General features: G+C 43.8%; 1 protein-coding gene across 2 annotated transcripts in view; it reads right to left on the reverse strand.

Annotated features, from left to right (window-relative positions):
• Window positions 1-10,254, reverse strand: part of ITGA6 (integrin subunit alpha 6) — a 72,900-nt gene extending 62,646 nt beyond the window's left edge. The window contains exon 1 of one of the 2 annotated variants that reach the window (XM_032215263.1): window positions 9,733-10,254. In XM_032215263.1, the coding sequence (XP_032071154.1) occupies window positions 9,733-9,884 (152 nt within the window). In that variant the 5' untranslated portion in view covers window positions 9,885-10,254. The remainder of the gene's footprint in view (window positions 1-9,732) is intronic. The other variant, XM_032215272.1, reaches the window with a different exon arrangement.
• Between the last annotated feature and the right edge of the window lie 1,692 nt (window positions 10,255-11,946).

Consider the following 11,946-nt stretch of genomic DNA (forward strand, 5'->3'; position numbering starts at 1 on the left):
TATATCAACCCAGGCACAATATATCAATGTAATATCTAGTAACAAGAATTTCAGGAACTGCCCTAGAAGTTTGTTTTTTCCCATACAGTCACCAATGATGACATTTTAAATATGCCAGACAACCAAGTAATTGGCTTCTCAGAAACCTGCCAGAAAGGAAGAATCGTAAAAAGTCAAATGCTTGATGGCCTGTAATATTTTTATGCAGCTATTAACCTTGCTTTGTAATATTAGTTATCTTGTCCAAGTCCACATTCACAATTACCTGCATGGGACCTTCTGTAGGGAAACAAAGCAGTTTATCCTTGAGCTGTGATCAAACCATGTTCAGATTGACAGAAGTAACCAGTTCAGATGACATTAACAGCATTCAGTCAGGAAGACAATTCTGAATTTTGACCAAAGCTAACACAAGCAGCTTCCCCAAATTACTGATTCCCCAGTGCCCTAGACTGCAACTCCAAGAACTTCCAAATAACATGGTGTGCACTGGCTGGGAATTCTGGATCTTGTAATATCAATACAAAAAGAGAACATTAGAATGGGGAAACTTACAGTCAAGATTTGTAAATCCATAGACAATTCCACTGAGATACGTCTTGCCTTTTGTGTAATACACAGATCTTTAATTTTGGTGTTGTTGTTTTTGTTGACAAACAATGGGCAAGGGATTATTTTACAGAACGACAACTGACATCAAGGCAGTCGCCAGAAATGATCACCAGAAATCAATTTCTCCGCAACGAAATTGGACCTTGACCATCAGCCATTATTGATAATAATTTGTGGCAAAAAATACAGTTTTTGTACTTCTTGGTTATGGTTTAATACATAGGTTTAAGTTTAGGTTTATTCGATTTATATGTCACCCTTCTCCCAAGGACTTAGGGCGGCGTACAACATTAAAAGAAACACAAAATACAAAGGTTTTTTAAAAAAATAGAAACGTAAGAACTATACGTAATTACGTATAGTAATTTATAAGAAAGAGGGAGTGTTTCAACTTCAGATATCCTGAACGTAACCTTTCAGCAAACAATGTAAAACACACCGAAATAAATACACAGACCTCCATTTGAATACTTACTGTTGGACTTTGAAGTTTACTTCACTCCTTCATCCTGATAAGTGAAACAAATGCAACTATTTTATCTATTTCTCACTGTTGCCTCAATGAAGGGTCAATAGAGAGAAGAAAGGTGGAAAGAAAGCTGAGAAGAGAATAGAAGCCCATACTTTTGAATCCGATCACAGCATCTCCAATTCTTTTACAACTATCAAAAGAGACTCAAATTTCCTTTGGGGCTATGATGAAGCGTTATTTGAATTTTACGTTATTTTCCTGTAAGCAATTAGGAAGATTATTAATGGAAAAGTCATGGTTTTGATCAATAAAAGCAAGTGGATTTGCATCAATATGCCCTTCATGGCACGAATCCCTGAAACGCTTACAGAACCAGTAGCAAATACCCAGTAATTTCCTTTAGAGTCAAGTCTACCTAGAAGGACATGTCATGGAGTTCAATGTATTTGAGATTTCCTCCATCACCAAAGACAAGAAAGATATGAACAAAGTTATTAAAAACAATCATATATGACAACTCAGAACAAAAAAATAGTACCACATTTCTGAATATCACATTTTGGCATTTCTTACCCGTGACCCGTCAAAACCGCGCTCGACTAAGCCGCGCCTGATTAAACCGCGTCGCTGACGTCATCAACAGGGCGACAACAGCCAGCGCGGAGAAACAAAGGCGCTTTAAATAGCGCTTTGAAAGCAAGCCGATTCAACTTAAGGTAAGGGTTAGCTTTAGGGTTAGCTTTAGGGTTAGGTTAAGGGTTAGGGTTAGGTTTAGGGTTAGGTTAAGGGTTAGGGTTAGGATTAGGTTTAGGGTTACGTTAAGGGTTAGGTTTAGGATTAGGTTTAGGGTTACGTTAAGGGTTAGGTTTAGGATTAGGTTTAGGGGGTTAGGTTTAGGTTTAGGGGTTAATTTTAGGTTTAGCGTTTACAGCGTGCTTCTGTCTCCGCGCTGTTGTCGCCCTGTTGATGACATCAGCTACGCGGTTTCGTCGAGCGCGGTTTAGTGGAACGCGGTTTTGTGGTGGAACCTTTCTTACCGCATATACTGTAAGATGGTTACAGCCTTGTAAAACCTAGTTCTGCTTCCCCCCACCCATTGATATATATTTTGAGATTTTTTTTGTATGCCTCTATTATTAACGCTTTACTCAGAATAAATGGATTCCAATTTGTGTAGGTTACAATGGTCTTTCACATTTCAATTTTACAGTTTGAAATTCTGAAACATGCCTTGTAGTATGTTCATGCAGAATTGACTCTTAGCTTACAGACAATGCTTTAAGATATTGCTTCAAAGAAATTGTCTTCTTAATTTCCTCCTCCTTTTGCCCAATTAGCCAATAATGGTAAATTGATAGGTGTCTGCAAACAGAATCAGTAGGGCCAAGATGGCTACTTCATAACCCAAATACAACTGTCTAATGCAATGGTCCTCAACCTTTACGGCTTGGCAGCCTGGCAAGTGGGGGGGAGGGGATGGTTCCATGTGAATGATTCCCCTTGCACATATGTGCTAGTCATTCCTGACTCTAGGGAACAGTGCTCATCTCCGTTTCAAAGCCAAAGAGCCAGTGCTGTCCGAAGACGTCTCCGTGGTCATGTGGCCGGCATGGCTAAATACCGAAGGGGCATGGAGCACTGTTGCCTTCCCATCAAAGATGGTCGCTATTTTTCTATTTGCATTTTTCATGTGCTTTCGAACTGCTAGATTGGCAAGAATCTGGAACATGTAACGGGAGCTCACTCCATTATGCGACACTTAGGGATTCAAAGTGCCAACCTGCCAATCTTTCTGAACAACAACTCAGCGTCTTAGCCACTGAGCCACCGCATCCCTCATGTGAATGGCAGGCGTGTGCGTGCACATGCAGTTCCTTTGAGCGTCAGCACCCACCACTCATGCAAGTGGAGCTGTGCATGAGCCCAGGGGTTGGGGACCCTTGATCTAAGGAACAAAGCAAGAAGGTCAAATTTATGAAATTTTTCAGCAGATGAAATCCTGCTCATTGGAGTAACAAGCCAACCCATCTCTGTGACAGATATAGCTCCTAGAGAACAAAAATCTGCAATTTCTGAAGCTAGACTTATGATCTTTTTTATAAGCTGCCTCTTTCAGGTCACTTTCAATGCAGATATTTGATAAGTGTTTCCTTGCCAGTTCCTCTTTCTGCCCCAACCCTTAGCAGGTTTTGTTGAATCAAGTCCCTCCTGACATCCCCATAAAGACAGACATGGAGATGGTGGCTTTAATGAGGATCCCCAAGAGAATGTCTTATATAGATTCACAGAAATGGCCATCCTCACTTCCCTGCTTGAAACCTACCATAGTATTTGTATAGTTTTCCCCATCTTTAACTATATGTAGAGAGGCAGAAATGATTTCCCAAGAACTGCAGATATAATTTCATTCCAGAAGCCCACAGGCAACCATAGTCTTCCTAACAAATGTGGGAGAACCATATAGAAATAGACACCTTAATTGACTAGATCCAAGCCCTGAGAGTTACAGTCCAGTATGATTGGGCAAATCTTTCTAAAAATGACCTTCACAGAAAAGTATCTGACCCACTCTGTTTTTTACTTGTTAAAGCAGTTGCATCTTTTTCTAGGCTCGTGCAATGGCTCCTGTCCCACATACGTGCACTTGATCAACCACTTTGCCCCACTGATGGGGAGAGGGAAGTGAACTTAAGACAGCTCCAGGACAGCATGCTATTAGTACTTATGACTGGAAGTAATCAGTCTGTGCCCCGTAGTCTTAAGGACATTTTCTTCCAAGGAGAAATTAACTTGGCTTATCAATTAAACCTGATAAAAAGTACTCCTGGCTGTTATTGAAACATGGGAAAGTGTTTAGATATACAGCTGCAGAAACACCTTCCAACTGCTTATGTGCTCCTTCTGTGAAAGCGTTACCTTTTCCAGAACATAAACTTTATTATTGCCAGTCACACCTTTGTTTTATCTGGATTCAATTTCAGTTTATTATACTTTTTTGATACTTAATTAATCTATATAACCATAGTCCAAAGCATGGGCTACTTACAACCATAGCAAGACTTACCATCTTCTTCGACCATTTTGCTGCCCCATGAGTTTGAAGGAGTAAGGCGTAAGAGACAACTGTCAATTTTCCAGCAAAAGATAAGTTACTGCAATAGGTAAAAAAGTCTAGGACAGTGATGGCTAAACTTTTTGTCAAGGTGTGCCAAAAGCGTGGGGAGCGTTGGGAGGGTCACCTGCATGCGTGCCCACATCCATAATGCAATGCCGTCCCCCGCACATGTGCGCACAACCCCTCCCCGCGCGCATGCATGCAGGCCTCACTGAAACCTCCAGACTTCCAAGTGGACCATTTTTTGCCCTCCACAGGCTTCAGGGAAGCCTCCTGAAGCCTGGAGAGGCCGAAAAGTGGCCTAACATGCAAACCGGAAGTTCAGGAATGGACTTCCGGGTTGCCCGTTGGGCCTTTTTTCTCCCTCTGGAGGCTTCGGGCGAAAACTCATCCAACACGCAAACTGGAAGTCGGTTCCCGAACCTCTGGGTCTTCTGAGTTGGGAAGCGCCTCCAGAGGGCGAAAAACAGCTGAAAATCAGCTAGCCAGCGCACATATGTGTGCTGGAGCTGAGAGGCAACACCTCATGTGCCCTCAGGAATGGCTCAGCGTGCCACCTGTGGCACACGTGCCATAGGTTCGCCATCACAGACATAGGACATCATCATGTACCCTCACCAGAAAAAATGATGGCCTACTGAGGTAGTCTCATCACAACTAAGGGATATTATAGTGAGACACATCTGCATATTTTAACTGACTCAGCTATTGTGTTTCAATTGAACATGGAACCAGAATCCTTTAGCATTCTCAATGATTAGGGATGAGCAATCATGCTGATACACACAGCTCAATCACATTCACTTGGTTCCTTATACCCAGTAGGAGACCCAAACAAAGCAGAAATCTCCATCAGTTGTTTATTTAGAATTACAGGTAGTCCTCGACTTATAACAGTTCACTTAGTGACTGTTCAAAGTTGCAACAGTACTGAAAAAAGTGACTTATGTCCATTTTTCACACTTACGGCCATCGCAGCATCCCCATGGTCATGTGATCAAAATTCAGGTGCTTGACAACTGATTACATTTACGGTTGCAGTGTCCTGGGATCAAGGTGACCACTTTCTGCAACCTTCTGTCAAGCAAAGTCAATGGGGAAACCAGATTCTGTTAACAACCATGTTACTAATTTAACAACTGCAGTGATTCACTTAACAAAAGTGGCAGGAAAGTCGTAAAATGGGGCAAAACTCACTTAACAAATGTCTCACTTAGCAACCTAAACATTGGGCTCAATTGTGATCATAAGTCGAGGGCTACCTGTAATGACAGGCAGAAAAAGGGATGTAATTTATTTTTCTCCCAAAAATAATTTTGCTGCCCATCCTTCCCTACAAAGTTCTAGTGGGAAACAAATGTCTCACTTGGCAACATAAATTGTGGTGGACTCAATTGTGGTCATAAGTCAAGGACTAGCTGTTTTTTATCTTATTCTGCACTCTACCATCACAATCCTGTCTTCAGAGTTCTCCTTCGATAATAAAAATACAAGCAAGAAACATCCCAGGAGCCAAACAAATTACTTCCAACACAGCAATGATGTCAAGCCAGCAATGGATTATTGTCTTCACAGGCTAGGAAAGATGTTGAAGAGTTGAATGCGCAGCTATGTAAAAGCTCAATTCTTTATTAAGAAGAAATTCGGTCTGATCAAGGCCAACTGGGCTTGGGAAGAGGCAGAGACTTCAGGTGCGTGGGCATAGTCATAGTCCAGATCTTCCAACAACCACACCTGGCTGCAATTTGACCTGACTTCCAAATTTGTTACTACTTTGGATGATGGTTTCATGTCAGTTTGCTTTTCTGTTCTAAACAGGGTCGAGGTTTATGTAGTCAGCATTAGGCTGATACATTTGTGTAGCAATAACGTAGATCATGAATTACCTCTTATCTGACAAAGATGCACACATGAAAAGATGGTGGTCTTATCTGTATAATCAAAGCCCCCTTCTTTTTGTATAAACATCAGTGTTGCACACATGTAGAGACAGGGTTTCAATTATACAGCCATGATCGCCATCTTCATTGGGGGGGGGGGGGGACATCTACCAGCAGACACTTTTGGCAATCACTAAATTAAATTATTGACTAAATTTGAGAAAGTGTAGTAAGACTGCAGGAATCCTTGCGACTCTTTTACATATAAGGTAAAGGTAAAGGTTCCCCTCGCACATATGTGCTAGTCGTTCCCAACTCTAGGGGGTGGTGCTTATCTCCATTTCAAAGCCGAAGAGCCAGCCTGTTCGAAGACGTCTCTATGGTCATGTGGATGGCATGACTAAAAGCTGAAGGCGCACGGAATGCTGTTACTTTCCCACCAAAGGTGGTTCCTATTTTTCTACTTGCATTTTTACAAGCTTTCAAATGGCTAGGTTGGCAGAAGCTGGGACAAGTAATGGGAGCTCACTCCGTTACACGGCGCTAGGGATTTGAACCGCCAAACTGCCAACCTTTCTGATTGACATCTCAGCATCTTAGCCACTGAGCCACTGTGTCCCTTTCTTTTACATATAGTTATTTAAATATAACAATCTTCATTCTTTTGCATATTTTTTTCTGTATAACTGCCATTTATTTTTCCCCCACTGCTATGAGATGAATTCTAGATAAACATTAAGAAAGTGTATCTTGCTATTTTTTTAAAAAAAATTACTTCCAGGTACACGTGTCTAGAACTGTAGTCTTAAGTTATTTGTTTACACATGCTTTGCTGGAACCCAGCCTTAGAGGAGATTTGCATGGTGCTTATACCCACCAAAAAGAAAAGTAGGAATCTTGGAAAAAAAGCATAATGTAATTCAAAGGTGGGTTGATTTACTGCTGGGTACGTGCCAGCTGTGGCATGAATCAGATGTACCCAAGGAAGCACATGTTCACACTTGTGGCAGCTCTCCCAGCCGCAGGGCAAAGAAAGAAGGGAGAGCTGAGCAATTCCTTTCTACTTTACAAAATAAAATGCAACTCCTGGAAGGAAGGAAGTTGTAAAAAGATGAGTACAGAAGAAGTCTGTAGTTCAGACACAGTCACGTCAATCCCAAACAGCATTGTCATGTCTTGCTTTTATTTCACATAAAATGGGAGAGCAGATGGTTTCAACTTTGCTCATGAAACAAAATACAGGAATTCCTTGAAGGCTGCATTATGATGATTAAAGAATAGAAGTTTGCAGCTATTTCCTTGAATTTTTCTTTTATATCTAACAACATAGGTATGGGACTGACTTCTGAAATGGAAATCAATGGTTTTAAGTGAGTTGTTCTCTGTGTTCCTTAACTACATTTAGCTATCCTTAGAATAATAATACTGAACTACCTTACAAGACTGCTTGAAGTGTAAGAAGGCAACGAAAGAAAATACACTAAAAGCTACAAGATAATGGAAAAATTTGCTAAAATTTGCTAAAAACTCTACTAAAGTGCTGACCCCCCTTCTCCAAAACCCCAACTTTCAAATGCACATAAATTGAACCACATAATTGCTGTTGGTTTAGTACTTCTTGGCATAATAGCATGGTCTACATCTGAAGGTAGCATAGGTATCATTTCAGTTCTGCTTCTTCTGCTTTCTCCAGTGCAAAATAGATTTTAAGCACAGATATTGGACCCATGCTCTTCAAATACCTCTTCCCCTTAAATGCCAAATTCTCAAAACAGACTGGTATAATGACTGTGGTGTCTGACTTTGGAGCAGTAATTCTAATGGGCATCAATCTGGTTTCTTTGGCAGGTGATTTTTTTTTTAACAGGTTGGGCTTTTTATAACTTGCACAAGAACAAGCATGACAGTATGGATTTTGTTGGGTGTCTCCTGAATTGCTGGCCTCCCAATTTTGGATTCCCTTTCTGGATGAAGAGCCTTGTCCTGCCCTTGCATCTGTAGAAAAACAGGAAGTTAAGGGCAGAAATACCCAAGGCAGAGGGCTTAGCCCTGCTCTGGGTTGGCACTGCAAGAATTGTATGCAGTAAAAGATGCATAAAATGGAAAGGTTTCCCCTTCATTCTTCAAAGATACATTCAGAATGGACATGCTAAGTCTCCAGGAGTTTTTTTTTAATCTGACAAACTACTCTTGGTTGTTTTTACACTGCCCTTCTGCAACGCCGTGACTATATATATATATTTATTTATTTATTTATTTATTTATTTATTTATTTATTTAGTCGCTCATGTACAAGATAACAGGGATAAGAATAAACATGAATAAGAAAACAGGAAATGGGTACAAGTAAATGGGGACAGTATGACAGGGAGGTTAGTCACGCCAGTGCACTTATGCACCCCCCTACTGACCTCTCAGGAATGGGGTGAGGTCAACAGTAATCGGTTTAAGGTTAAAGTTATGGGGGTTTGAGGATGTAGCAATAGAGTCAGGTAGGGCATTTCAGGCATTGACCATTCTGTTGATGAAGTCACATTTTCTGCAATTGAGTTTGTATCTCTCGTGTGCTTGTGTATTCTTTGGTTGCAAGGCCACCCCTACCCCACCAAACATTCTTTGCCATCAGGAATGAAGAATACACAGCACAGTGGACAGACCGTTCCTATTTATGGTTGTCTTCTAAATAAAGCTCGTTGCACAGCCCCCTTTGAAAGGTCTCCTTGATGTATAAATCCCAGCAACTTTCAACCAGGTAGGACTTTCCAGATTGCTTGAACCGCAGAACAAGCGGGGCTTTTCACACGAAGAGTTCCGTTCGGACATTTTGATTTCTTGCCATCCGTTTTGCCCCGCTTCCTGAAGTTCATCTAGTCCTGGCCAAAATCAGTCCCAGCTAACAGGTGTCTGGTGTGTGTTTTTTTCCCACTCCCCTTTTTCTTGACTTGTTCTAAGTCAAAACAGCCGCGCGCGGTCTCCCGCCGATCAAAGTACAGCCGATTTCGGGTGGCAGAGGAAGACATCGGCGCAGTACACCGGCGGAAGTGAGCCTGGTTCGCACCCACCTCCTGTTGCCCTCCACACACCTCCATCCTCCGGCGCGGCAGCACAACAAGGCTTATAGGCGCAAACTTCCAAAAGCTATGCCTCCGGCTACGTTGCTCCGCAACAAGCCCGGGCGGAGCAACCCCCGACGCCCCTCTCTCGCCACGGAGTCACAACCCCCCCCCCTAAAAAGCGATCGAGCGACCATCAGCCCCGAGGGAACAAAACTCAGCAGATTCTTCCCGCCGGATCCCACCTGCAGGGCTTGCGCGCGCTTTCTTTACCGCGATCCCAGCAGTTGTTGCTTTTATTGATTTATAAATTGGTGGATTCCACTTCAAAAAATCGGCACTTGCACCGGTCAATCAAGTGACTCCCCGCTCCCTGATCCTGCAAAGAGCAGCTCGAGAGCACCCAGCGGATCTAGAGCCCCGGAGAGCTACACCCCCACCCACCCCCCCAAGCGAGTCCACAGCGCCGCATGGCTTGGACAGGCCGATCTCCCCGATCCCACCTCCCTCCCCAGCTGCCCCGATCCTTCCACAAGCCCCCGGAGTCCCTCGCTTCGTCGGAATTCCTCCCGACCGCGCCCCGGAAAAAGGACAACTTACAGCCTCTTGTTGGGGTTCAGCTGCTGATGCATGGCGAGGGAGAATCCGAAAAGGCTGCCGGGCTCGCCGCCCCATTTGACGACGTTGTCAGTGTCCAGGTTGAAGGCACGGGCGATTCCAGCCCAGAGGCACAGGTAGAAAAGCGAAAGCATTTTCCCTCCCGAAGAGCCGGTGCCCGCCGATCCTGCCGCCGCCGCCGTTGCTGCTCCGCCCGCCGGAATCCCCAGGAAAGCCAGTCTCAGGGGGCGCCCCTCGCCCTGCTGGCCACGGATCGGCGCCGCTCCTCTTGCGGCCGCTCTGAATGGGCTCCTTGTTCTCTCCAGAGATTTGCTCGGGCTTTACACCAAGTGACGAACAACAAGCCAGGAGCCCCGCCCCGTCTCTCCCCAACCAGGCAGGAGTGCCTCGCCTTGCCCTACCCTGCCCAGCCTGCCAGCCGCCTGTTGCCCAGAAAAAGGACTCGCACCAACTATAAAGCGCCCAGGGCCACAGGCTTTTCAGTTTGGGAGGGAGCAGCGTTTACGTGAGGTCAGAACGTGTGAAGGCCACCACTGTGATTCATGGAGCCTTGCCTATCCGGGTAGCTGTGGGGTTGGTCAGTTCTAGGGCTGGCACCGGGTTTGTGGGCGGTTGAGTGCAGCCTCTGCCTCACACAAGAAAAATTGGAGCTGAGGTATCCCAGGACTTCTTCAGATATCCCTTGTAGAACGGGAAATGGGTGAGGGTGCTTTTTGACTGTGAGAATTCATAAGCTGTTCATGTTCCCCTGTGAACATTTCAACTGGGTGAAATCGCACACCCTTTAATTATTCTATAAAAGCCGGACAAATTGCAGATTGCTCAGGCGACAGTACAAGACAGAGGTGGTATTCAGCAGGTTCTGACAAGTTCTGGAGAACCGGTAGCGGAAATTTTGAGTAGTTGGGAGAACCGGTAAATACCACCTCTGACTGGCCTCGCCCCATCTATTCTCTGCCTCCTGGTGATTTTGCAGAGTGGGTGGGAATGGAGATTTTGCAGTATCCTTCCCCCAGGAGTGGGGAGGGAATGGGGATTTTGCAGTATCCTTCTGGAGTGGGGAGGGAATGGAGATTTTACAGTATTCTTTCCCTGCCGTGCCCACCAAGCCACACTACGTCCACCAAGCCACCCGTAGTAAAAAAAAAAATTGAATCCCACCACTGGTGCAAGATCGTAGGATAGGACTCTGGGCCTGAAAAAGTGGCTCCCAAGCTTCCAATTAGAGTTCCAGTGGTGATATCTGTTATTGCTGGTAAGGTTTGAATTCGTTATCTGAATTGCAATGTCGGAAACATCATAAAAAGTTCTCAGAACGTTTATTCAAGATACTGTTTGAGCAGGTGGCCGTGAATATGGAATCTGTGGGAAAAGAGTGAAGAGGCTAGTCAAATATTGCTAGATATGACAAGGCTGAGAATGCTCTCAGAGCTCAAACACTCAAAGTGCTCTTAGAGATAGCTGAAGTGCTCACAGAAGATGAATACTTGTTCTATGCTGGATGCAAAGGGTTTACGTTTTATTGGAGGTTTAGCACATTAGGAACGGTTTCTTGATGGTAAAGACAGCGTGACAATGGAGCCATAAACCTACATTTAGGCAAGAAAAACAAAATGCATAGGTACAGTATAGGTGGTACCTTGCTCAATAGTAGTAACTGTGAGAGGGATTTTGGAGTCCTAGTGGACAACCATTTAAATATGAGCCAACAGTGTGCAGCAGTTGCCAAAAAAGCCAACACAGTTCTAGGCTACATAAACAGAGGAATAGAATCAAGATCACGTGAAGTGTTAATACCACTTTATAATGCCTTGGTAAGGCCACACTTGGAATACTGCATTCAGTTTTGGTCGCCACGATGTAGAAAAGATGTGGAGACGCTAGAAAGAGTGCAGAGAAGAGCAACAAAGATGATTAAGGGACTGAAGACTAAAACATATGAAGAACAGTTATAGGAACTGGGTATGTCTTGTTTAATGAAAAGAAGGACTAGGGGAGACATGATAGCAGTGTTCCAATATCTTAGGGGTTGCCACAAAGAAGAGGGAGTCAAACTGTTCTCCAAAGCACCTGAGTGTAGAACAAGAAGCAATGGGTGGAAACTAACCAAGGAGAGAAGCAACTTAGAACTGAGGAGAAATTTCCTGACTGTTAGAACAATTAATCAGTGGAACAGCTTGCCTCCAGAAGTTGTGA

Source organism: Thamnophis elegans, chromosome 1, assembly GCF_009769535.1.
Source record: "Thamnophis elegans isolate rThaEle1 chromosome 1, rThaEle1.pri, whole genome shotgun sequence".
NCBI lineage: Eukaryota > Metazoa > Chordata > Lepidosauria > Squamata > Colubridae > Thamnophis > Thamnophis elegans.